The sequence below is a fragment of the Carex rostrata genome, chromosome 20 (genome assembly GCF_964058835.1).
Source record: "Carex rostrata chromosome 20, lpCarRost1.2, whole genome shotgun sequence".
Taxonomy (NCBI): domain Eukaryota; kingdom Viridiplantae; phylum Streptophyta; class Magnoliopsida; order Poales; family Cyperaceae; genus Carex; species Carex rostrata.
Genome location: NC_135937.1, coordinates 4,049,920 through 4,077,592, shown reverse-complemented (window position 1 = coordinate 4,077,592; position 27,673 = coordinate 4,049,920). Strand labels below are relative to the sequence as shown.

General features: G+C 36.2%; 2 protein-coding genes across 2 annotated transcripts; one reads left to right on the top strand and one right to left on the bottom strand.

Moving 5' to 3' along the window:
- The first annotated feature begins 636 nt into the window (after positions 1-636).
- LOC144572840 (uncharacterized) lies at positions 637-2,394 on the top strand. Its single transcript, XM_078322514.1, has 2 exons — positions 637-1,411; positions 2,036-2,394. Exons 1-2 carry the CDS (start codon positions 743-745, stop codon positions 2,114-2,116), a joined length of 750 nt encoding a protein of 249 aa, XP_078178640.1. The 5' UTR covers positions 637-742; the 3' UTR covers positions 2,117-2,394.
- A 928-nt stretch (positions 2,395-3,322) lies between these two features.
- LOC144572839 (putative E3 ubiquitin-protein ligase RHY1A) lies at positions 3,323-5,499 on the bottom strand. Its single transcript, XM_078322513.1, has 3 exons — positions 5,168-5,499; positions 3,945-4,075; positions 3,323-3,820 (listed from the first exon to the last, which is right to left on the bottom strand). Exons 1-3 carry the CDS (start codon positions 5,357-5,359, stop codon positions 3,496-3,498), a joined length of 648 nt encoding a protein of 215 aa, XP_078178639.1. The 5' UTR covers positions 5,360-5,499; the 3' UTR covers positions 3,323-3,495.
- Between the last annotated feature and the right edge of the window lie 22,174 nt (positions 5,500-27,673).

The following is a 27,673-nucleotide window of genomic DNA, read 5'->3' as shown; positions in this document are numbered from 1 at the left end:
TAGTTTTTCGTTTTGAACCATTTATGTAAGCCCAAATATAAAAACGTACGTGGACCTAGCTTTTGTGATTTGGAAATAGAAGTTTAACTAATATGGTATAATCATATAATCGATAGTGAGAACTTTACCTGTGAAGTTGTTGATATAATTGTAACAAAAAGTAGTAATCTTTAAGATGTATTTTGAACAAACTTGGAAAATAAAATGATATATAAAAACTTGCTTGCAAGTCAAGTAACATGAAGTTATCAAAAAAGTGCAGCGGATAATTAGATAAACACATATATCAAGCAATAAGATATTATGAAAATGCTTTTGATAAAATAAAGGTAGAAAAATTAAAAGATAGCTATCATCCCTGAACAGCGTTTTTATCAAACTACGTAATCTCCTTTATAAAACATGTAAATATTTTCATTATAAAACTCAACAAGTTTATTTTAATCTAATTAAATAAACCACGTTCATGATATAACGAATGACAACGAAGCAATATCGCATGATTAAAAAGATCCAAAAGGAACGGCGGCTCATCGTAGATGTAAAAACCAGGTCCAGATAGTTATCACATGTGATGGTACGACGCCTGCTGGATGCTTGCCTCACCACCTTCACCCACTTTTGTTCGTTTCTCACCCTTTAAACCCTCTCACTTCACTCTCTTTGCACACTCAAACTTTCTCATCACCCCCCCCTCTCTCTCTTTCTCTTGCGCATCTACAACATTTTCGCGCTCTCAATCATGGACAGACGCGCATCTCTAGCCATTGTTCTCCTCTGCCTCACACTCACCTCCAGCACCTTTGCTCAATCCCCAGCCAGTGCTCCCTCCACCTCCTCTTCCTCCGCCTCAGCACCAACCCAATCCAAGCCCACCACTAACCCCCCTGCCACCTCACCCACAACCTCCACAACGCAACCCCCGGCCTCCGCCCCCACTAAATCCAACAAAGCCACTGCTCCTGCCCAGGCTCCTACGAGTACCCCTCCAGTTGCCACTCCCCCAGTCGCTTCTCCCCCACAAGCCGCCTCTCCTCCAGTTGCTACTACCCCTCCAGCCGCCTCTCCTCCAGTTGCTACTACTCCTCCAGCGGCCCCTCCAGTTGCTGCCACCCCTCCAGCTGCCGCTCCAGTCGCAACCCCTCCTGCAGCGGCCCAACCTCCGGCAGCATCTCCCCCGGCCACATTGCCTCCGGCTGTTGCTCCAGTGGCTGATATTCCATCAGCCGCTGCACCCGTGGCTGAGGCACCGTCGACTGTGGTTGAGGCGCCTGCACCGGCAGCACCAAAGGGCAAGAAGAAGAAGGCACCAGCTAAGGCACCAGCTATCTCTCCCTCCACTGCTGAGTCACCAGCTAGTTCCAGCGAGGCCGCTTCGCCTGGACCTGGTGGCGCCGCATCTGACGAAACGGTATAGATATCTCTGATCTCTCTTTTTTTGTGTTATCTTCCATGGCGCACGTTAACATATATACGTCCTAGCTGTTATTATCATGCGCCAGTGAATGTAACTATCAGATCCGATTTTCCGAATAATTGCCTAGGAGTCTAGGACGCGGCGTTTGACGCTGGTCGGTTTTGACGCTTGTTTTCCTTAGCGTACGTTAGTGAATTTCTTTGGTAAAAGCTACATTACGCCGGGGATGGACCCATCATAGGTCCGAGCGGATCTGAATGATTAGATTTAAATCTGGTTTATAGGGTCCGTTTGGTTCCGGTTTCAACTTTCAGGTCCTGTACGAAATTATCGTCGAGGTGATGTCCTTTTCCACTAGTCAAATCAAAGAATCCTGACCGTTAGATAGCGCGCCGTTGCTTTGATACCACATTACCACCTTAGGAAAAGTAATATGCACCGTTAGATCTAATGGGCCTTGAAGCTTTATTGAGATGCGGAACTAATAAAGGACTGCCTGTCCTTTATGGACACGAGTTCTCTTCTAATTCGTCGTTTATCTTTCTTCACGTTTGCCAAGATACTGCCTTTTCATAAATTTTAACTTTTACTGAGTGTTATGTGGTAATTTTTCCGCAGAGCGGAGCCGAGAGGAAGACATTCGCAGGAGCACTATGCTCGGGAGTGATGCTCGCTATTTCTATGGCTTTGGCGATGTAACTCGAGGATGATTTTATTTAATGAAATTAGGGTTTATTTTACTTAGACATTTGTTTATGTCATTTATTTATCTCATTCTATCCTGCCATTTTGTTATATGTACCTTGTTGAGTTACAGACTCCGGTGGTGCCAGTGAGCTGTCGTGGTGGGGCCCGATTTGTCTTCTTTTGATTGGTTTATTTCTGTGTATTTGGGCTCTCTTGGACATATGTTTTGTTACTTTGGATTCTATTCTTTCTTTATGAACACTGAGACTTGCATTATATTTTTGTTGATTGATTTTGGTTTCTTGTGCTTTGTATCTGTATTTCGTTACATTGCATTATACTGGTCCCAACTTAAGGTTAATTGAACGGGTAATAAATCAAATGTTTGCGCCAAGGGAAAGTATATATGATAAAGTTTAACAGTGTAACGTATATACGCTTATCAATGTAAAAATACTTCAACGGTCCAAGTTAACCTTAGGTGAAAGTGGTATCAAAGAAAAACGTAATGTAAATTTGCACCGTCAAGTTTAATTCAGTTGGCAAAGAAAGAAGGCTTAACTTGATTGCTCGTTGCTGAACCTAAATCAATTATTAAATGGGCTTGATTTGGTAATCCCCTTGAATTGGGCCGTATAACTCCCATTTAAGGCACCATGTGAGTTTGTTGTGTCGGCTCCCCTTTCTCTCATCATAATAGCTGGCTTTGAACTTGTAAAGGTCCGAGAAATAATTTACCAGTATTGTTCCTAAATCTTCAAAACTTTATCTGTTGTTTTTATGCAACGCTGGACCGCTGCTAGTAGGCCTGGTTATCTAACGGTCCGATATGATGGAAAACGGTAGGCCACAGAGCTTTAGATTTTGGACATGCGTGGAATTGTCCAATGCATAAGATTGCAGATTTGCTAGGCATGTTTGATGTTCCTCTTTTATTATGAATCTATAAATTGTAGCAGAGAGAAATTTGGGCCGGTTGATACATATCATACAGTCCGTAAAAGCATTTTATTCTTTTACAATGATGTTCATCACAGGCCATATTGCTTATGTTTGGCGACCATTAATGAGGGCTATAAATGCTCAGCAATCTGTTTGGTTGTGACTTGTGTTCTAGTAAACGGTAGTCTCAACTCTCAAGGCTCTGAAGCAATTAATGGTGTTGTGCATGGTTGTCTTAACCGAAAATTTATTTATTTTGACTTAGAATAAAAAAAATAGACAAAACAAAATTTGATGTACAAACAAGTTCACATACAAATACTACAAGTAAAGAGAGAGAAAAAAGAGCACACAAATTTGTTTACAGAGTTCACTAACAACATTAGATGACCATAAGATCCCTAATATTACTAACAACGAGACATGAAGGCAAGCACTCAACATGAGGATTATGCTACAGGAGTTCGGCAGTAAGGGCAGTTACTGTGAGCTGGGACCCACCACATCAGACATCTAGAATGAAAAGCATGCTTGCAGTTCAGCTGCGCCAGCTCGTCTCCTTCTAGAAACTTCTCCAAACATATGGAACACTCCCCAAAGGAAGTTCCCATAATTTCACACTCATTTGCAGCTCTAAAGATTACGCACTTGAGGCCATGGATGGCATGAGAGATATCCGGGATAGGTGTTTTGGTAGATTCACAGTTAAAGGGCGCCACATCAGGTTGTGATTGACACATGATTAGCTGGTTGCTCAAGTCAATGTCAGTTTCCCTACGGTAAAGATAGTACAGTATTAATAAATCTTGGTATTTGGCAGAATCATATTTATAGCAAAACTAATAATTAACTTTATTACAAAGCCAAATGCATTTAAAGAAGTGTATGACGAACTAACCTAGATGTAGAGATGTTGACGCCTCTAAGTCTGAGCACAAGCCTTTCCCTTGCTTGCCTAACTGAGTTGGGAAGCCTTTCCTCTAAGTCATCTTTGCTTCTATGAACTTCATCATTTACCAGAATATGTCTCTAATACAAGAAAAATCTGTCATGAGCCAACTAAGTATAAAAAATTAAGCCACAGCTCAGTCTCTTTTTGGCTTAATTTGACCTGAAAGGTGCAACTAAGTGACATATCAATTCCGGAACCTAGAAAAATGGTGTCAAACACTACATTTAAAATCTCAATTTAGAACCAAATGCATTAATTTTGATTCAAAGTAAACAGTAACAAAGGAAGACTCTTCCAATCAGAGCCTTCTGATCTGAAATCATATGGCCAGGATCAAGACAGTCTCTCCAATTTCCAATGAGAAGAGAAAAATCAAAGTAAATATTGAGACTCGAGATTGACATGAACCTTATATCAACTATACTCTGAATTTAATAGATTTATACACAGTCCTTAGATGATTATCATTTATTATGGAAAACTAAGAAGTTGAAAGTGAAAGAAACAGCTTGAAACACTTATTAGTGTCCTTATTTTAGAACTGCAGGTAATTATCTTACAAAATGACTGAATATTGCCATATCATCTATTGGATCAGGAATGACTAATACAAAAATGAGATTAAGGGGGAATAGAATTCCAATTTGCGAACCTTAAAATTTTACAAGTAGGAAGTTCATATACAGAAAAGAGGTTCGCACACATTTTCTATGATCTTCCTATTTATAAAAATTGCAATTACTGATGCTGTTTCCATCGCTACTCCTTTTTATATTACTAAATATGAAATTGCTGTCTGAAAACATGCTGGACAGATCTTATAAACCATGCACCATTATAATTGCAAATTTTGGTTCTAATTTAGAATATGCATGAACTGATCCAAAATAGATAGTAAGTTCAACTGAATTTAGTTTCAGGTCATGGTCAGATTTGATTTTAAAGGAGATTTTATAAAAAATTAAGCGATAAAGCAGGACCACCATTTATTAGCGTACAGACTACAGAGTCAGAAAAAGAATAACATTCATCCACCAACTTACTAAATTCCTTTCTTATGTTTCAAAATTTGAACTGTAATATTACTAAAAAGGCCTAACAATCGCCAGACAACCCTCCAAGTACAAACTGTAATAAAACAATATATATAATAGTATACAAAATATTACAGAGTTCTGAAGACGATTGCTGATTGGAATCTTTCCAGAGTGAGACGATACTAAGCGGCGATGATCGCCGGAGCTAGATCGAGCTTTGGGGCGGCGAGGCGACGAGAGGGGACCGAGATCCGTCTCATCAGGTGGCGAGCTGCGTCCAGCGCGAGGCCTCTGAAGGAAGAACAGCTTAGATGCTATCGTCATGCAAGGAACTCCCTCTCTCTCTAGCACGCTACGGTCTTCTTAGTGAACTGGGTTCTTTTTGGTGGAAGAGAGAGTGCGCAGCTTGTGGCAAGTGACCGGAACGAAAGGGTAAAATGGAAAATTATTTTAAGATATTAAAGGAGATAACTTCCCGTTTTTCGAGGAGTATGATTTTTGGCTGCCAATAGAGTAGCATTAAGAAGCTATGAGAAATATCTTAGTTTGTCTAGGTGTAGCATGCGGGGACCACACGACAGTGGTTTGTGGTGTTCATGTCGACTGTGCTCCAGGAGCTAACAATTAGAGGATATTTAAGTGGGGAATAAGAGTCTACTAAAAACAGTAAAAAGACCATCGGTCTGTTGAAAAATACAAAAAGTGTGCAACGTAGAAATTAATATAGAGATGTTTTAAAAGAAAGAAACAACGAACACTGGAAAGTGGAAACGGATAAATAAATGACAAGCAGTGACGGCCTGACGGGTCGCAGGTGCATGAGAAAAGGCCGCAGCCCGTGACACGTGTTATAAGATATCTGACATCATCTGTGGCTGCGTCGGTAGAGACTTCTCAGGTATTACACATTTACATTTGACACCGAAATTTTTAAAAGGGAAAATTTCTAGTATACCCATCTAAACTTTTGAAATAGCCAATATCCTCATCAAATGATCATAATAGCCAATATCCCCATCAAAAATTAAATTTCTTTCTTCTATCCCCTTTTAATAATTTAATCTTCTATTTAATTATTTAATAAATCTAAATGACCTATATGCCCCTTATTATTAAACGGAGATATCCAGTACTTTTATTTTTCTTCTAATTAATTTTTTCTTCAAAAATCCTTCTTCACACGCTAGAGAGAAATCTCTTCCTAAATCGTCAGAAGTGGTCTCTGTGCAGCCGTGCCGCCCCTCCTCCGCTGCTCCCTCATCTCGCGAACCGAAACCATCTCACTCCCTGATGCTGCTATATCCTCCCGCTCTCACAATATTGATCTTCCGACACAGTGCCACCTTGCCGGCGAACCTCTAGATCATCACAACTTAACTTAAATGAGTTTTTGCATTTATATATAGCTATGGTCTAATTTTGGTTGATTATAAGTCTTTTACCTGGCACATCACATGGTGGTATTGAATTCCTTGAAATTTAGACGATTAAACTCACTTATGGTCTAAAATTTATAATTAACCACAATCATGCATCAATTTACCTCAGTTGTGCAGACATATCCTAATTTCTCTCTTATGTGAGTATTTTCTTAATTTCTCCCAATTTTACTTGCCAGTATATGCTTGACTGATACAAGACAATCTGATGTCTGTATATCTGATACTCGTCAAAAGAACACAACTAAGTACTAAAATCCAGTTCAACATAACTGATTTTCTCATTGAATGAACTGATACTATCCTTTTTTTTCTTTGACATCAAAAGACCATGTGCAAGAGAGGAGCAAGCAAATTAGTGTGCTGAGGTGGTCCGAGTGAGAGAGGTTCGCTAGCAGGAAAGCGTCTGAATGCACTACAGTGTGCTTCAGTTAATTTAATTGCCTTGCTGTTAAAGGTGGTTTGATTTTGGGCCAAGATCGGTACCGTTCAGTCAGTACCAGATGCAAAATGCATGGTTTTGGATGTAGCGGTTTGTTGTGGATGCCAAGTTGAGCCCAATTAATTACTTCAGGAAATTCCTCCAGATTCCATACCCTCCTACATGATACAAATAATTATAAACTTGATCAAATAAATTCATAAAATTTATGGTTATATGATATTTTGATGGTTTATGGGGAAGAAATTGATGGTATTTGGGAAATGAAATGGCAATATGTGAACTCACTCTGATAGTATTATCCATGGAGTCTAAATAAAGTTTCGTGCCTCCTACAACAGATGAAATGATAGTCAGGCAATGACCCAAAAGAGAAGCGGCAGGCTCGAAACAATTTGTTGGTGTGATGTATGATGTATCTCCTAGATTTTGCATTGGGTAAGGGTGAACGAGATGTGGGGGGTCGGTGGAGGAGGGACGGCATGGACATCTCTTCCGGTGATTTGTGATTGAGGGGTGAGTGAGATCGCTAATCTCAGACTCTCAGTACGAAGCACAAACAAAAATTGAAAGGACTGGATACTCTGTTTAAAAACAAGGGGTATAATAGTCATTTAAATTTTAAAATAATTAAATACAAAATTGAATTATTAAAAGAGCATGGAAGAAATAAAAGTTATTTTTGATGGGGATATTGACTATTATGATCATTTGATGGGGATATTGGCTATTTCAAAAGTTTAGATGGGTACACTAGAAATTTTCCCTTTTTAAAAATACCATAACCCAAAAATAATAAACCAAAATGCCACGTTTTCTGAAAAATTTGAATTTTAACATGACCGTATCTCCTAGGTGCAATCACCTTTTTGCGGGCCGCATCTAAGAGATGAGGCCGTGGCTAAATCTCCTAGATGCGGCCACCCCTTTTTTTTTTGTTCAGACTGAACTGTCGCACAAGAACGAAAAAAAAATGGCCGCATCCAGGGGATGCGGCCACCAAAAAAGTGACCTCTTTTCCTAAATGCGACCACACTATTTTTAAATAAATATTATATAAATTTATATACATGTTATTAACGTTTTAGAATTTTGTTATGTAACGAATTTTATGAAATTTCAGTATTAATTGATATTTCGTCAAAAACTATTAAATATAGAGCGTTGCAGAAATTTCAAATTATTTGATGAATAATAAAACTGGCATCAAATTTAGGGGGAATTTCATATATCCCCCTCAAAAACCTTGAAATTACATATTTCCCCCTCTAAAATTCATAATATCATATTTACCCTTCTAAAGTTCAAAAACTCTTAAATTTATCCAATTTATTGATTTTTCTAATAAACATCATTTTAAATTTATAAATACCCATTTTACCCCTTCTCCCACTTCTCTATTTCTTCTTTCGCTTCGTTCCTAGAGATATCTATCTCTGATATCCCAAAACTCATTTTGTTTAAACTATCAATAAATACCCTCCAAAACGTGGAAAATATCATGCATATCCTCCTAATCCACTTGAAAATAGTCCAACCTCCATCGCACATGCACAATTAAAATTAAAAATAAAGGAGGCTCAGTTCTTTTGAAGTAGTTGGTAACAGATCTTTTATTTTTCCAATTGAAGGTTTAGTAATCACAAATTATTAGTGTTTTCAGGTCTTAATTCTAGGTATCAAGTCTAGATTTGAGGCTAATTCTGATTTTCACCCTTTCTAATATTACTTAAACCTCATATATAGAAAACACTCTTTCATAATTATATGAAAATCAAAATCAGTTTGTGTTAAATTCTGTGATGTTGAGGAATTGATGAGGTTCTAATACATGGATATGTTTAATTTTGAATAATTATCAAGAATTTTACTAAGAAATTGAGCTTTTGGGTTTATGTTTATGTTGAAAATTAAGTTATGGAATAAACTAAGCAACAAGCTCAAGTTGCAAATGTTCGTAGGCATGCCATTTACACACATTTTCCTCCTCCATCTTCTTTAAGGACTGGGAAGAGGCCTTCTTCCTGACCAAGTTGAACCTTGTGCACAAACTTCAAAGATAAAATGGAGCTTTACAAGAAGCAGATTATCCACCCTTGGCCTCTTCTTTAAGTACTCCCACAACCACTGGCACTATTTGATAGAGTCCCAAGATGCATCATGCATTGTAAACCAAGCACATGAGAATAAAAACGACTCGTATTTATTGATAGTGTAGGCAAACCTTTCCAGTTTTCATGTATTGAGATTTCTGGGATTTAAGAAGGAGAAATAGAAAGGAGGGAGAAAGGGTAATATGGGTAATTTAGAAATTTAAAATGAGCTTTATTAGATTAATAAATAAATTGGGTAAATTTGTGAGTTTTTAAACTTTAGAAGGGTAAATATAATATTATGAATTTTAGAGGGGGAAATGCGTAATTTCAAGGTTTTTGAGGGGGATACATGAAATTCCCCCTCAAATTTAATTGTTTTTAATATACACGATGTAATATAGTATGAAAATCGGATTATAAAATTATAAGTTATATTTTACAATTGCTAAATCGTTAAGTTAAACTACTGTTAATGATCCTTCGATAGTTATATTACATTTCTAAAATAATCGTGCTTAATACATTTGGGTTTAGATGAAAGGGTGCAAACAGATAGGATATTATCCATCAGTATCTTAATCTAAATTTAAATATTAGATCCGGATATCTGATATCCGAATATTCGTATGAATACATATATTAATTATCCGTATTTGAATAACAAATATATGAGATGGGCTACGGCGAGTTGCGAAGTAAAACACGTTTCTACTTCAGTATCTTCATTTTCAAAATGGAAGTCTTTGCAATTCTACAGCTCTTCCACTCCCATCAGCTTGACCTAAATCCTTATAATGAAGCAAGCATAACCATGGTTCCCAAAATTGAAACTCCCCTAACCACATCCGATTTCAGACCAATCACCGTTCTCAATTTAATTCCCAAACTCATCTCAAAAATTCTATCTAATCGGCTTAGGCCGATCTTACCACTCATAATCTCAAAAAATCAAACTGCTTTCATTCAAGGAAGGCAGATCTCAAAAAATTTCATCACTACGAGAGAGCTTCTGCACCATGTCTCTTGTAGGAAAACAGCGGCAATCTTTGCAAAAGTGGATTTCCCGCTATTTTCCGGAAAGCCTTCAACGGTACAGTGGGATTTTTTTGCAAACAATCTTGAAGGCTAGGCAATTTCCTGACAGATGGATGCGCTGGATACAGCACATTTGGGATACATCCTCATCCAGAGTGTGTATCAACGGAGAGACATTAGAACCATTCCTTCACCACAGGGGTCTCCTGTTAGTTTGTAATAATCTAGAAGTCAATAATACGATAATTTATCATAAAGCTTTGTTCATGAATTGAATGTTTAATTATATATCATTTTGTTACCATGAATATTATTGAATTATGAATCATTTTGAGTTCATGACTGGAATTGTGAAACTCCATAATTAAGATGATATATACTCTTAAAAAGTCACTAACCAAGGTAATTAGCAGGAACACTAATTAACTGTTAATAGGTTAGTATGTGGATTAAAAGATGGTTAAGTTTTACAAACCATTGACACGAGATGTCATTTTAATCACATAGATACATGTTCTAGGAACATGATATTTGACAGACCCCGAATGAAACATTAAATAGAATTGTGTTCGTGTTATTAATGTTTTCATTCAGTGTAAAGTTCTACAGTATGAGGTATTCATCGTTCTAGCTAAGAGATGTGTATGTGTGAGTGTTATCTAACGCTGTCCGTAAAAAACAGTCATAACGGTAGCACTTCCATATGTATAGCTTAGCTAAGGAAGTGATGGTTTACCAAAAGTACTATTGTCCCTCGTATTTTTGTACGAGCTATAGTATCACTGGGCCCGTTGGTAGAGTTACATTATCTGCATGCGGTATAATTACAAGAGTAATTATATTTGATAATCTGCTCAAGATCAAGAAAAGATTCAGTTAGCAAGAATGACACACATCTACCTTGAAACTGATCTGATAGCTATGAGACAGAAGAACTGACACAAGTAAATTGTTTACTGGATCGTGATATTGTACAGTACAGCATCATCTGTGTAATTGGATGGTCATGATGTATTCTGCCAGATGCCGCTCATGATTATAGAAGTTAAAACAGTTTTAATTCTATTTACCAACATAACACAGATCCTATTGGGTCACACCATATAGGAGTTAATCGAAGAATCTTCTTGCGATTGATTATAAATTGGTTATGATCAATAGTAAGATGGTTATCTCCATTCTATTATTAAGCACGTTGGGTGTCCGATCCGCCAATGGCTACGATTGAGAGATGAAACTTCGGATTTGATCTCAGCTCTCCAATTACTTAATTTGTCTTCTTTTGATTAAATGCATCTCTTTTATGTATAGAAGTCTAAATTTAGTTAAAAACATACCCACCACATGTGTTGCCACACGATACGTTACAATTAAAATTGAATAAATTCTGAAATTTAGCGATATATTTATCTGTTTCCTTATTCCTTTATTTCCATATTTCTCCTCTTCAATTAAGAAGACTCCACCTTCCATTTTCTTATTTATTATTTCCTTACTTCTTCGTTTCTATACGAATCACAATGGAAATCATTTTTTTTTAATTTCCTTATTTCTCTTTCTTTGTTTCTATACATATTGGTATGGGCAATTTAGAATATATTTCCAATATATAATAGATCAATGTGTGCATGTGTGTGTGTGTGTATTCTAAATTGGAAACAAAGAAAAATATAAATTGGAACGTGTGTGTGAATATATTTTTTTCTTATAATATGTGTGTGTGTATATATATATATCCTATACATACACACGATAACACTTTTTATTTATGTTTTTTGATATCATATTATATGTTGATATTGAATTGTTGTATGATATTTGATATTAGATTCGAATCGAGCTATTATTTGATATCATTGGTACTTAAAAATAAAGAATTACCACATCATCAAATTGTTATCAGAGATCCCGATTAAAGTTAATTAAAAATACATAATCATATAAATTTTCTATTAACATGTGTTTTAATTTTTAGATAATTATTATTTTCATTGATATATTTGTTTCTTATAATATGTTCCCGTTGCAACGCACGGGTATGATACTAGTAATTAATTATACGTGATATAATTAAATTATAAATGTCATATAAAAATGACAAGCAGAAATAACGGTTAATTTATAAACGTACACGTTACGTCGTATAAAAGTTACCGAAACAACAACCGCAAGAAATATAATTGTTCAGAATAATTATACGAATATTATTTGTATTTGGGCCGAGGGCATTCGGGTCTTTTCAGATTCGTCCTTATCCGCATGACACGTCATCGATCCTATCCAGATGACACGTCATCAATCCTATCCACATGACACCTCACCCCCTAGGTGGCATGCCTTGTCATAGGGGTATTTTGGTCTTTTCTCACCATTTTAGAGGCTATAAATATAGGGGTGCATGTAGAGAGAAAAATCACTAATTCACGTGTTAATCTGATTACTTCGTTAATTGGAATTCTCTCTTTCTCGTTTTATGATTTTTGGATCAGTGAATAGTGTTTTACTGAATTTTCGCGGTATTTCAGATTTAGTTTATTAGTGAATCTGATTAAACAAAAATTTTTGGTGAATAGTGTTTTTGCAGTATACCGCGGTTTATAGTATTTCTGGCAAAAGAAATAAACCGCTCTCTGGTTAGTCCTGGTTGATAACCAATAGAGGTATCACACGTGTGATACTCCGAGTCGATTTCTTCCCTGGTGTAGCTCTTCTCGCTCATTGTTCGCTTACAAAGGTAGGCTACAAAGTCTCAGGTACAGCAAGCTATACCAGTTTAAACCTTGAATCTACTCTCGTCTAGGGTTGCAAGTGCACAACCCTATCTGTATAGTATATTAAGGTATCGATCCTCAGGGACGGTTTAATTCAATTCTAAATTCCTACAAATCCGAGTTAGGTACTAGAAGTGTGAAGAGTTGGGTTTGGTTTGTCTATATTTCCTAATTTCAAGTAGCAATTCGATTAATAGTGAATGAAAACAATTAAAGGTTTTAGTTTTGAACAATGATAAAAGGGGCGCTCCCAGGGTTTCAGGTTTCATCTCAAACTTTGCCTCCTCTGGACCTATCATTCGACTCGCATCATCTCTGATGCGACCCGTTTGATGCGACTCGCATCATCTCTGATGCGGGTCGCATGGCCCTCGAGCAGAGCTGACATGTGTTTGTATCTAAGTTGATTTCTTGTGCGAGGCTTCGACCTGTGGCTCTCACCTACTGGTATCTAACCTAAATTGATTGTCTGGTTTGCTAGAAGTATCCACAACCTTTCAATTATGGAAAATTCACCTCTCGGCTACTATTGATCATAAATCTACTTCAAATACTAAATCTCAATTACAAGAAACATCAAGGTCAAATTACTAGAAGAGATGCTATAGACATCTAACAGTAGACAATCAAGAATCAATAAAGCAATCAAAATCAAGCAATCAATGAATACTCAAACAAAGAATCACACAAGTTCAAACTTAGATCAAATCAACATGCAACTCAAAGACAAAGTTATGAGACTACATCCTAACCCTAGGAACTAAAGATCTACTCAGTCATGATGAAACAAAGCATAAAAGAGAGATAGAATAGGCAGATCATGATGAAGCTCGAAGATCCAAGGTGGATTGGAGAGGATCTTGCAATCTTCTCTTCTCCTCTTCTTCAAGTAAGCTCCAATCTCCTTCTTCTCTCTTGATCTCTGCTCTCTAAGTGTTCTGGAATGTAAAGGGGGAAAAGCTCCCGAAATTCTGGTATAGGACCTCCTTATATAGGCAACAGATCTGACTTGGGCTTGTCAGGTTTAATTTGAACTGGGCGGCAACAGTTGATGCGACTCGTATCAGGTGGATGCGACTCGCATCATATGGGTCGCAAAGGCTGGGATGAGGGTCGCATCACCTGGTCTTCAAGGCTGTAATGAGGGTCGCATCACTTGGGTCGCAAGGCATGAGTGAGGGTCGCATCATAGGTTCCTGAAGTCTGCCAATTGCCTGATTTAGCCCAATTTCGCCTGATTCCTGCAAAGTAAGAACCAAAACTTAGCAGTACCACATTCTATGGATATTCAATGTAAAAGGCACTATTTGTTGGTTCAAAACATAGATTTTTTGTATGGAAACAAGTCGAAATGATAGGTCTAATAATGTGATAACACTCATCTGCATTTTAACTGTGATTTGGAAACAATGTATAAATTGTTATATTAATCTATTTAATTGGTAAATAGATTTAAAGCTTTAGAAAATCAATTATGGAGTAGATCTGTAAATAGGATTAAACGGATCTTCTTGATTCATTTAATCCGTAGCTTAAGTTAGATGTAAAATTTTGTTTTACTCTTTCCGCACCTTAAGCAAATAAATAGGTTTGAACTGTCAAAACTCCAACATACTTAATCAATGGGTTTGAACCCTCAAACCCCAACATCTCCGTCAGGGAGACCCCCTGTCACCGATGCTCTTTGACATCGCAGTTGATGTCTTCCAGTGTATGATCGAAGTGGCTAACCTCAATCTCCATAGTCCTCTATCTCACAAGATCCCGGAAGCAATCATTGCGCTCCAATATGCCGACAACACGGCGGTTATTGCAAGATCTGACCTGGCATCTCTAATAACTCTCAAATTAATGCTGCGACTATTCTCCTCCATCTCTGGGCTGCAGGTAAATTACGAGAAAAGCTCTTTCGTACCAATTAATATAGCACAGCATGACCTACCGATTGTAGGAGCAATCATGAGTTTTACTCAGACAGACTTCCCAATTCAGTATTTGGGAATGCCTCTTTCCATTAAGAAGCCGAAAAAGGAGATGTACTGGCAACTCATAGAAAGGGTACAATCCAGACTAGAAGCATGGCAGACGAAGCTAATTTCGAGGGGAGGCAGATTGCAGTTGGTCCAGTCAGTGCTCTCTTCCATGACCATTTACTACATGCACTGTTTCCTTCTGCCCCAATGGGTCTTAACAAAACTTAACAGAGCTAGGAGATCATTCTTATGGGGAAGCTCAAGTAGAAGAGGTAAGGGTATCTCACTTTGCAATTGGCAATTGGCATGTCTGCCTAGGAAGTGGGGGGGCCTTAGAATCCCGGATTTCAGATTGAGAAACATCTCTCTAATTCTGAGATGGTGGTGGAAGGGATATCATGACCGTCAATCCATGTGGGGTTCCCTAATTATTAAATTAGATGGCAAGGAGTGTTTGTAGCAGGTCCTACTACTTGGGCTAAGGGGGGCTCTTTCTTCTGGGGTCAATTGCATAGTATGAAGCACATATTCAACATGTCGGTTTCATGAGCAATTGGTGATGGTCTTACCATATCATACTGGTTCGATGATTGGGGCAGTGGAATTCTAACTCAGGCTGGTGCACGTCAGCTCAATAGATCTATCTCACTTAGAACAGCATCAACTGATACAGATCTGGTACATGAGCATTCCATTAGTTTCACAGACCAGCCAGATGCATTGTTTTGGAAATGGACCAGTTCTGGGGTGTATACAGCAAATTCGATCTACACAGTGATGATTGAGGGTGGCAAAATCAAGTGGCCGTTTGCATACATCTGGAGTTGCAACATTTCCTCAAAGGTGAGAATTTTCATACATCTCATGCTTTTGGGAAAAATCCTGACGAGGGATGTAATGCTTAGGAGGAATTTCCAATGTGATGCTCACTGTGTTCTGTGCACTGGTAACCATGATGAAATGGTAACACACTTGATGACCCAATGCCCTTTTGCGTTGCAAATCTGGAGCAAAGTAACGGCCGTGGCAAGCATAACCCCACTCAGCAGTAAGGAATGCATCAGGGAATCATGGAGTGCATCACAACCATACTCGAAAGCTGCACGTAACAAATGGACGATATGGGTCTCAGCCACCTGCTGGAATTTATGGAAACGAAGAAACCTAAAAATATTTGAAGGAAATGAGGCACCACCAGATGTAATCCTGGCTTGGATAGTGCATGAAGCTACCATGTGGGAGAGATTCTGTAATAAAAAATTAGATGGCAATAGTAGGATCATAGCATAGGTGCATAGAAGTGGGATAGGAGCTTTATCAGGCTTGCTGTGTTTCATTGATACTGGGGCCTTATACTGGTTTAAGGTGTCTAAACAAGAAAATAAATGGTGTACTCTATCTCATATTTTATAAATAAATAGCATCTGGCAGACTCATGTAACCTGAATTTGAGTTTGTATAATATATATTTTGCAAGCTGCACCGCCATTTTCTGAGAAGTAACTGAAATTTTTGTGTTTAAATCCGGCCTGTTCAATAAAAATTTGAACCATTTCAATCCGAAGTAGAGTAATAATTTAATCTTCCAAATCTAAACTCAAAATTTGAGTTATTTTAGTTGATATGAATTATTATTATTATTTTTTTTGAAAATGTGTCGTTGACTATCATGTATGACTGTTGCACAACTCGCAATCAGGAAGGGTCACATGACCGTTCAGATTCCGAAGAGCCCATATAACTGTTCGTTATAGTATATCCTTTGCACAGAATCCATATCTTCGGTATGAACTCAGATTTGGAGTTAATCATCTCGACCGTCCGATTCAAATTCAGACTAATTATATGATTATATCTGAGGTGAATGAACGGTGCTCCTCTAATATTCATGCCAATATCGATCGGACGGTCCGGATTTATTCTTTATTAACTAAAATTTAATTTGAATCAATGCAAACTATATAAATTCCTTTGCAGAGGATTTGGATGTTTGTCTCGCATGAGAAAAAAAGACCTTGCGAATACGGAAACATATATTCGGTTCAGAATCAGGTAACGGATCAGATATCTGCATCTATTCGGTTAGAAACAAAGCGGGACAAAGCGGTCAGAAGTGGACAATACCTAATTTAGTGTTTTGAAAAAAACCGATCTGTTCAGATTCAGATCAGACTAACCGTGGAACCAATCCTTACCGATCCTGATCGTAGTCAAAATCCGGACCGAGAATAAAGAGAGTCTTAGTACAGTTTTTGGTGTGTTTTTTCCCAGACTAACTCGAGCGGTTCTAAACCCGTAAACTGAACCAAACCGTGCAAGAAACAAAAAAACATAAATATAAATGCCATTCTAAACCTAGCTAGTTGAATAACTACTTAATGTGAATTTCCATACGCACACATGACATAAATATAAATACCACAGTAACATGAGTTAAAATTTCCAAGGCTTTACAAAATAACACGAGTTAATAGGCATTCGGGTAGCAATTGTGACCTCTTAATGGCAGCGTCCCACGGGTCGACGATGAATCATTATGTTCTCTGTTCAACCAATTATCCTAGGCGTAGTTATTGTTGTTTTAGCTGATTTCACATGAATTAAAATAGTTGCTCGAGTACTGGTATTGTAACACCACGATATTTCTATATATGATATTTGATACAAAAAATATATAATAAAATAAAATTACAAACATTAAGACTAAATGAGAAACAAATTAAATATATATACACGTCTTGAGTTGGGATCACACGCGTAATTGTTTCTATAGAAAATGTTGTAGGAAATCTCATAAAAATTCAAATAATATCGCATCTAATTTCTGAAATAAATATCTTCTTTAGCTGGCCTCAACAATTATGAAGTAAATATAAATCAAATTCTTATTTAAAACCTTGATTTTAGTTACTCCTTTCGATAACCTTTCAAATTTAGATTCAACTGTAATTTTCAGATGGACAAAAGTTAGTATTCTAATCACATATCACTCATATTAATTTGGATTTGAATGAAATTTAATATATGAAAAGATAACTTCACGAGCTACAACTTTCGTGTAGAAGGACACCCCAAATTTTGAACGTAGGATGCTCCATAAAATTGTAAATTCAGTAAACATTTCTGTTTGGAGACTGTAGACCTTTGTCGATCATTTTTGTCTTTTCTCCTCACTGAAAATTTCAATTGAGGTGAAACTAGTTGCGTTAGAACCGTAACGAAAAATCCTAAGACTCTTATGACTCTTATGTGGGAAATAATCTTATATTATGAATCCATAATCCAAGTGTTGTCAAGCTTTGAAGATGAAAATTAAAACAACATAAACAGATTTTTGTTCTTAGTTCAAATTGACAAAATTAAATTGATTATGGCTCATAAAGGCCCGACCCAACCCAACCAAAAGTTGGAGGCAACCCTAATCTCATCTCTACATAAACCTCCTCAAACCCTAGCCGCCACAACCTCCATCTTCCTCAATTCGGATCCAAACCCTCGCTGGACCCAAACCAACCAGCCGACTTTCGCAGAGAATTTCTGCCCGTACGTCCAGATTTTGAAGGAGAGTCCACCACGAGAGTTGTAGTTTTTTCCCTGATATGAATAACTTATATTTAAAGTATAAATACTTATGAACAATGATTAAAAAAAAAATGCAAATTGTAGAGTATAAAAATATTTTTTCTTAATATATCTCCATGGTCTAAACAATATGTAAATTTGAATTATGAATGGTCCAAAAATTAAATAATAATAATAATAATACTCAGGGACAGATCTATGGCTTAGCCAAAAGTGGTTAAGCTACCCTATAATTCAAAATTTTAATCATACGTATAGGAATTTAATTGACTTTTATGTTTTTTTTTAGGTTTTTTTTATATATTCTAGTCACCCTCAATAAATGACAAATGTTTAGTTGTAGGCTTGTAGCATAGTGGTTAAAGCTATATTTTGTAATTGAGAAGTCTTTAGTTCAAATCTCACTCACCACAATTGTGGATTTTAATTTTTAGTTTTTCCTATCAAATTTTTCTAGTTTCATCTCTGATAATACTACCGTTGTGAATGTGGCTTTCCTCGTAACTTGCGATACAATTCGAATTGTAAGTCATCAGCATTTAATGGTGTGCAAATAGGCCATTTGAAATAGCATAGTATTAGGAAATAGTTACACATCATCATTTATTGCATTTTAATTTTATTTTAATAGCATCGTTAATCCATCCTTATACACTGATACAGTAATAATTAGATTATCACTGAAATCAACGGTCAGATATATTAAGATCACAATCAGAATATCTTTAAAATTATCGCTCGGACAGGAAAGAAATAATTTCCAAATTTAATTTCGTAATGGAATTTAAGTATTAAACGGGAGATTTACCTGACCCACTTGTGAGGTAACCATAACAATTAAGCTGGCCCATGAGAATAGTATTAATGTGGTACTATTCGGAATAGTGAAAATGTTATTTAGATTGAACATTTAAAATAACAATGGAGGAATTGAACATTTATAACAACGTTATTCTCGTTGTTCCAAAAAACAATTGAGTATGTTTGAATGAATCAGAACAGTGCTATTCTCGCTATTGTCAGTACATCCAAACATAGCTTAATATCATACATAGAAATATCGTGGTGTTACAATACCAGTACATCACACTTATGAGAGGATCTGATAAGCGAGCTTCCGGTGTATTCAGTTGTGCTTCGGCATACAAGGCAATGCACCACACGGGCATCATTTCATCAACTCAAGAAAAACTCTGGAAAGTAAGGATTGCTATGAAGGTCAAAAATTTTATCTGGCTTATGTTAGATAACAAAATCTTGACTCAAGAGGTCCTGCTAGCGAGGGGTTGTACGGTGCAAGCAGGTTGTCACTTATGCATGACAAATTTGTTGGAAACAAATAATCATATCATGTGGGACTGTCCTTACGCGGTAAGATTCTGGAGAGGGCTACTGACGCATCACAATATCCCCTTCCATACCAATTAGAGTATACGGCGGTTTTGGACAAGGGAAATGCATGGAATGACTGTAACAGAGAGGGAACATTGGAGTATGATTTGGGCTGCAGGAGTCTGGGCCCTTTGGCGAGAGAGAAATGGAATGATTTTTTCAAACAAGCTTTGCGAAGTGCATTGTTTGATAAACTGGACGGCCTTAGATATTTATCACTGGATGAATTCGGTTTAAAGGCGTTGTGGAATTTTTATATTTTATACTTGTAATTAATAATAGAGTAAGAATTTGTAAATAAACTTTTTATCAATACAATTGTTGCCTTTGCCAACCTTAAAAAAAATAAAATAATAAGAGGGTCTAGTTCTTATAATCACATTTATGAGGACATCTGAAACGAAGAAGCTCTCGATAGGGAGATGGTTGTGGCATTAATAGAATCGGTCGCCCTCATTGTTGATGATCTCCGTATATTTAGGGCCTTGAGATTGTGCTCTCTGTCGGATCCCCTAAAATAACTCAAAATTTGAGTCTATATCTCGACCGTCCGATTAGAATCCGGGCCAATCCGACCTGAAGTGGAATAAATGGGTTCCTTCAATATTCGTGTTAGTGCAAATCGGACAGTCCTGATCCAAGCTCAAAATGTAGATTACTTTAGGGTGTCTGAATTCCTATCCGGGGCAGGTCTCCTCGCAAAATGTTAAGCCACGAATGTAGGAGACCAAATTAATTTAGGTGTGATATGAACCAACGAAGCTGATTAAGTATTTAACTTAGGATAATACATTAATACTTCTCCAATTATTGCAACTCAAATATTAAAAAATAATTAGAGAAAAATAATTAAGGTATTATAGTGAAATCATAATTCTTAATATTTATTTGATCAGCTTTTGTCATTTATTTGCGTTCTGGAACTGAACCTGCATTTACACAATTCAGACCGCATTTCTGAAATTTAACCTGAATTCTTATAGTTCACTCTGCATTCTCATAATTTACTTTGCACATATAATTCATGCTGCATTTTGGTAATTCACCTTGCATTGTTAGGATTCAGTCTGCACTCTTAAAAATTCACCCCAATTTGGTTAGTTTATATCTGAAAATCGATAAGCCAGTACTTCTCATATATACCTCATTTTGGTTCGACAACCCAAAATATTATATGGTAAGTTGGAGTGCTTGTGATTGAATTGTGTTAAGATTATTTGTTAAGCTACCAATCGAACATCAAGTTTTTCTAAAAAAAAAAAAAAAAAAAAAATTAGCCAGTACTTGACTGAACTGATACCAGGATAATACATATGTTGGTCGCTCTGGTGGGACCCTCAGTTGCAAAGTTTAGGCCAAAGTCTGAGGGTTGTTCGGCAACACAGGTGGATTAAACTTAATCCACGCTAAGGAGATCATGTCCGGTTGTCTTAATAAGATTTAATTTGTAGGTAAAGACTAAAGAGGCTTAAATCCAGAAGTAGAGGTGACTTAAGAGCCAAACAAGGATTAAGATTTCAAACAAAATGAGGCTATAGAAGGTGATCTTAATTCTCGCTAAGAAACTGATGTTTGAAAGAATTAAGCAACATAGGAGGCTCAAGAAGGCTTAAGGCGGCTAAATGAGGTGTTGCCGAATGGAATCAGGAGGTTCATGTAACATAAGCTCAATTCGCTGTTGATTCATCCATAACCTAATTGAACAACATAAATGTTTGTAAGAACAAAGAGAAAGTTCAGTCTAATTTAGCATGGAAAGGAAGTTCATCATTAAGTACAGAACAACTAAAGCCATATTAAAAAAAAAATCACCACCATATAATGCAACAGGTTCAACTCATTATGAGAACATACTAGATTGTGAGTTGCGTGGAGATACCCAAATTTAAGCAGCTGATACCAGACCTAAATACTGGTAGAGATTTCTACAATTTTAATTGTTGAATCTGATCCAGTTTTGTGTTGAAACCAACAAAAAAAAAAAGAACGAGAAATAAACACGGTCATCAATTTATAGAATTTTTATACTCTTTAAAAAAAAATGCACCTCTACAATTCAAAACATGTAGCAAGAATATGCTTTAATCATTCTACATGTTAATATGAGCCCATTGCATGAAGTAACATAGTGAAATGAAAAACAAACTTATCTACAACATACCAAAAAATATACTTATATAATTCTTCAGTCTGCTTGCCCTTCTCCATTTTCTATTCTTAAATTTGGCAATTTTCCTGAAAGTAAGGCTGTTATAGGCTTATAGCTAGACCCTTGATTGGGTTTACATGTAAAAAAACAAGTAGACTCTATGCTATGATGTCCAATACACTGCTAGAGGAATTCGGATTACAGTGCGTACCTCTTGATTCGAGCAATTGTTACGGTCAGCAATCAGCACCTTGGGTTGATGCTCATACTGACAGCCATAGGTCAAACAAGGAATGAACTAGCGGGGTTGACGGAAGGTGGGCTTCATTTGGGCCGCTATTCGTTCATCCTCTGGGCCAAGTGCATGAAGCCCGATTGTTTGAGAATTGGGTTTACAGAATACAGATGGAAGCAACAAAAAAACGTGCCAATCACATTGTAAAAATCAGAGAAAAAATAAAAAGAAACGTCAGATGTCTCAAGACACGGGACACTTATTCGAGAATAAGGATCTAAGTTGGATTCATTCCAACTCTCTAGTAGAAGTCCTGAAATTTGTAATTTTAATACAAGGTAAAGGCCGCATCGAATCTAGAATAATAAGCCATGAGTAAATCACATGGAGGGTTTAATTACATTTGAGAATTGGTGTTTATATAGGTTTTCAACTTTACTCCTAGCTGCACACTTGCATATATACCCCTCAAGAGTGGCAAACACGCTAGTAGCTCGTGGTTCGATCATGACTCACACCTGATTCGCTTGCTTATTACTTGATTCGCTTGCTTATTACTTGACCGAGCTGTTAATGAGCTAGCTCGCCATTAGTTCGATTCAGAATTAATGAGTTCAAGTTGGGATCTAGCTTGGTCACCAGCTTGCGAGTTAGCTCGGTTAGACATCAATTTATGAATTTGTGTACATTTTATACTGTCCAGTTTAGTCCAGCTCGGTTTAGCTCGGTTCAAAAAATTCGTAAAATTTATTTTCTTCTTAAAACAAAGATCCAATAAAATCCAGTAAGTCAGTTTGTCAGCTTGCAAGCTAACTCGGTTCAGCTCGTGATGATTTCAATCTAAAATTTCAGCTCAGACATTTAAAGTCAGCTCGCTTGTAACTTGGACGAACCAGTTCGTAACGAATTCAAATTGAACCTAGCTCGTGACGAGCCAAGTCCTTGCCACTCCTAAATACCCCTATTGCCTTGATATATGACAAATTACTGTGTTTTTCTTTTTAATTTTTTACTTGCCCTTTATGTCTAATCTATGTAATGTAATTTATTCGCTTCGCACGCAGTTTCAAGTGCAGGCTAGCAAGCTTGCTGAAAGTTGGTGTAATTATTATATCTTTATATGGAAATAATGATGCGGCTTACCTGGAGGATAAGAAATATTCCCACGGCACGAAGCAGAGAAGATTCAAGTTGCATTAGTTAAGTGATAGATAAGGTTCAAAGCATATACAAATGAAAGCCTGTCTCTTTCGGATAAAGATATTGATAAGTATATTGACAGAGTTAGTTTGACTAACGCAGCGTACGGTTAATAGAAAAATAAATATGTTACTGGTGTGTTGTATGAAATAAAATTAGCTCTATCAATATCTTTATCATTTCTTTCCGTGTGATGCCTCTAGGCTCTAGCGCAAACAATTATTCTTTTAAATTGACCTGTTTCGACATTTAAACTGTTTAATCGAAATTACAAAATGTTTACCCACATGGAAACTGTTATAAACTTATAATATATGAAGTTTACAATATCGAATTTTGTAGTTTTTATTCTTTGAAAATTAAAAGGCATCAATGATTTAAATAAGAACAAGAAAATTTTATTAGAAGACAATTGCAACCTGTATAGACTTAAAATTACAGCAAAGTTATACCATATGATCTAAAATAAAAATTAATGTAAACTTTAATGTTCAACCCAATTGTATTGTTTTCCTTCTATGATCACTTCGATCAATGTTTAAGCTTACTTCCTATGTACGAGTAACTTCATCAATAATTGATGATTCACTTCTATTTTTGCGGCCTATGATGGGAAAGAAATTGGCTCCTAAACAATCTCTGTGACGGGTGAAAAATTAGATCCTAATGGTAAAGCACAACACCTTTTTACGTGGAACATATATTGTGGATTAAGAAAAAAATTAACGGATGGAAAGTCCTTTATAAATATTAGTTTTAATTTGAGAGTTTCTACCTCCATCTTTACATTTAAAAAAAAAAAAAAAACTATGTGACAAATGGAGTTTATGAAACCGGTTAATTTGTCAATGGAAGCTTTGGTGAAGTCACCCAAATGCAATCAAAACTCTTTCGTCATTTGAGGTGTGCATAAAGAGATAAGGAAGGTTATGGTGGTGATGTCGGATAGAATAAATAAGAGAAGGAAACAAAAAAATACATGACTCAAGAAAAGAACGAATTCATATCCAGTGCAATATCTGAGACCGGGTAGAATGAGAACTTAGGCGTCTGTTTTAATCTGACGCGAATTTTGAAACATACTCTATATTTCAAATAGGTTTCGAAATAATTGACTCGGCTGGGAACTGTGAGCTTTGAGAACTGACACTAGCTCCACGTTTTTATGAAGAGACAAGTCCAATTCTCACAAAAAATATCTAAAACATATTTAAGTGTGCCAAAATTCTTTGATAAAGATAAACAAATAACTCGGCTAGAAGTATTCCCTGAGGGGAATATATACTCATTCGAAAAGAACTCAATTAAATAAGTTAAATAATTTAATATATAAGTATTCGAGGTTGAAAATGCTTTTAACAATGCATCTGAAAAATGCGGGCTTTATGAAATCATGTCATTAGAAAAACCTTCTAATTACAATCCATTAGGGGGAATTTCATGTATACCCCTCAAAAACTTCAAAATTACGTATTCCCCCCTCTAAATTTGAAAATTACATATTTCCCCCTCTAAAGTTCAAAAACTCACATATCCGATCTGCACGTATTGCAATAAGATTATTGCGTGTTCGCTTCAAGATTCGTGCTAATCTAGCCTGCACGAATCTCAAAGCAATTTTGATCTGTGTGCATCGCATTAAGATATGTGTCAATTGCATCAATTTCAGTGTTTGTTTGCTTCAAGATTCGTGCTGATCTAGCGCGCACCGATCTCAAAGCAATTCAGACAGTAGAGGAACCTTTAGATTCAAATTGGAGTCAGATGGATATTTTATGCTTTTTAATAAAAGGGTAAAATAGGTATTTTATAAATTTAGAATGTATTTTAATAGAAAAGACAATAAAATGGGTAAATATGTGAGTTTTTGAAGTTTAGAGGGGGGAATATGTAATTTCAAATTTTAGAGGGGGAAATACGTAATTTTGAAGTTTTTGAGGGGTATACGTGAAATTCCCCCTAACTAATATTTCAAATTCCATAAGAAAATAAAGGGGTACATCACATGCCATTTAAATAGCATAATTTTGATAATCAAATCCCTCGGAACTTGCTGTAGGGAAGGCGATTTGATGCTTGTTGGATTCTTTGCGAGGCATAGGAGAAAAGCAATTACGCTGATCGATGTAAGTGCGAGGTGAGAGAGTTTTAGGGCCTGTTCGTAGGGGTGAAAACGGAGCCGGATAAATCGTAGGGGTGAAAACGGAGCCGGATTATCCGGCTCCGTATCTGCATATAATCTGAATTCGGATTATCCGGATTTGGATAATTCTCAGATACGGATTTGGATAATTATCGAAAATCCATAGAAGATCCGGATTCGGATACGGAGTCCTAAACGGAGCAGATATCCGGATTATTCAAATTCGGATAGTTTGGCCGGACCCATATAAAAGAGGAATTAATATTTGCTGATTTGAACCCATGTCCTCCCATCTCAAAGCCTTTGGACTAAGCTTCAAATCACTAGACCACAACATCTTTTGTTACTATTCATTTATTTGATATATATATAGAGAGAGAGAGAGAGAGAGAGAGAGAGAGATTGACTAATATGCTTTCGGTAGCACTTCGGCCGAAGTGCTACTGGTCCAAATTTTAAATTTTAAAATTCAAAAAGTCGATCTGAACCGTTCATCTTGTTCTCCATATTAATATGTGCTTGGAGACCAAATTTTATATTTTTTCTGAATTTTTTTACTATATATTAAGTCACTTTGAAAATCGTTGATCCAACGGTGGCTTAACAAAACAGTGCTACCGTTGGATCAGCGATTTTCAAAGTGGCTTAATAAATAGTAAAAAAATTCAGAAAAATGTAAAATTTGGTCTCCAAGCACATATTAATATGGAGAACAAGATGAACGGTTCAGATCAACTTTTTGAATTTTGAAATTTTAAATTTGAACCGGTAGCACTTCAGCCCATATGCTACCGAAAGCATATTACTCAATCTATATATATATATAGAGATGGGCTATTGTGCATTGCAATGCATAGGCCATGGTGTGCATTGGACCATAAATCACCGATTCAAAGTCCAAATGACCGATCCAAACCGTTCATCTTGTTCTCCATATTAATATTTCCTTGGAGACCAAATTTTACATTTTTTGGAATTGTTTTACTATTTATTAAGCCACTTTGAAAATCGCTGATCCAACGGTGGCTTCTGATTTTACTGTTCCAAACAGTCACCGTTGGATCAGCGATTTTCAAAGTGGCTTAATAAATAGTAAAAAAATTCCAAAAAATGTAAAATTTGGTCTCCAAGCACATATTAATATGGAGAACAAGATGAACGGTTTGGATCGGTCATTTGGACTTTGAATCGGTGATTTATGGTCCAATGCACACCATGGCCTATGCATTGCAATGCACAATAGCCCATCTCTATATATATATATATATATATTATATGAATAGATTATCTCCCATATCTTATAAGTTCATTAGTATTTATATTTAATGTTTTAATTAATATTTGTATCTTAGAAGTTCATATATCTTAATTATCCGACCATTATTCGTTTTATATCCGTATTCGAATCCGTATCCGTGAACTATTCGTTCCATATCCGTATCTGTTTAAGGCGTATTTGGTTTTGAATTTTGATATCCGTTTACTATCCGTATCCGTATTCGTATCCGCTCATTATCCGACAGATGCAGATATGGTATCAACATTATCCGCTCTGTATCTGCTCCGTTTTCACCCCTACCTGTTCGGCACCATGTGAATTTTGTGGAAATGAGAATTTTAATTTGTCAAAACTGAAATTATTTAACTCATGGAAAATTTTAAAATATAGGTGTTCGGCAAATGCATAATAAATTTCGTAGGATGTTGGTTTGTTTTTCTTTTTGATAGAAGATGTAATACTACAATTAAACTATATATATTAAGTGTATTAATACTAATCACTAATTATGATCAATATAATTGTATAAACAAGAAGATGAAATTGCTAAGCTTATGTGGGATGATTATGTTAGACATCAGAGTATAAACTTAACTTAAAGTTAGCTTAATCTATTAAAATTAAGTGTTGCTAGTTAATTGTGATTGTTTAATTAATTTCAGTCTTTGTATTATTAAATTGTGTTTGCGTACAAGTTAATTACAGCTTAATTAATTAAAAAGTATTAATTAGTACAATTCCTCTTTTTTAATTAATTAAACAAATATTAATTAGTTAATTTCCAGTCTCAATGAAGATAAAAATATTCTACCTTTAAAAATTACTGTCCAAGAGCTCCACTGTTTGATTCCTTAAGGCCCTGTTCGGTCTCCAATTGAGAATGGGCATGGGCACAAGAATTG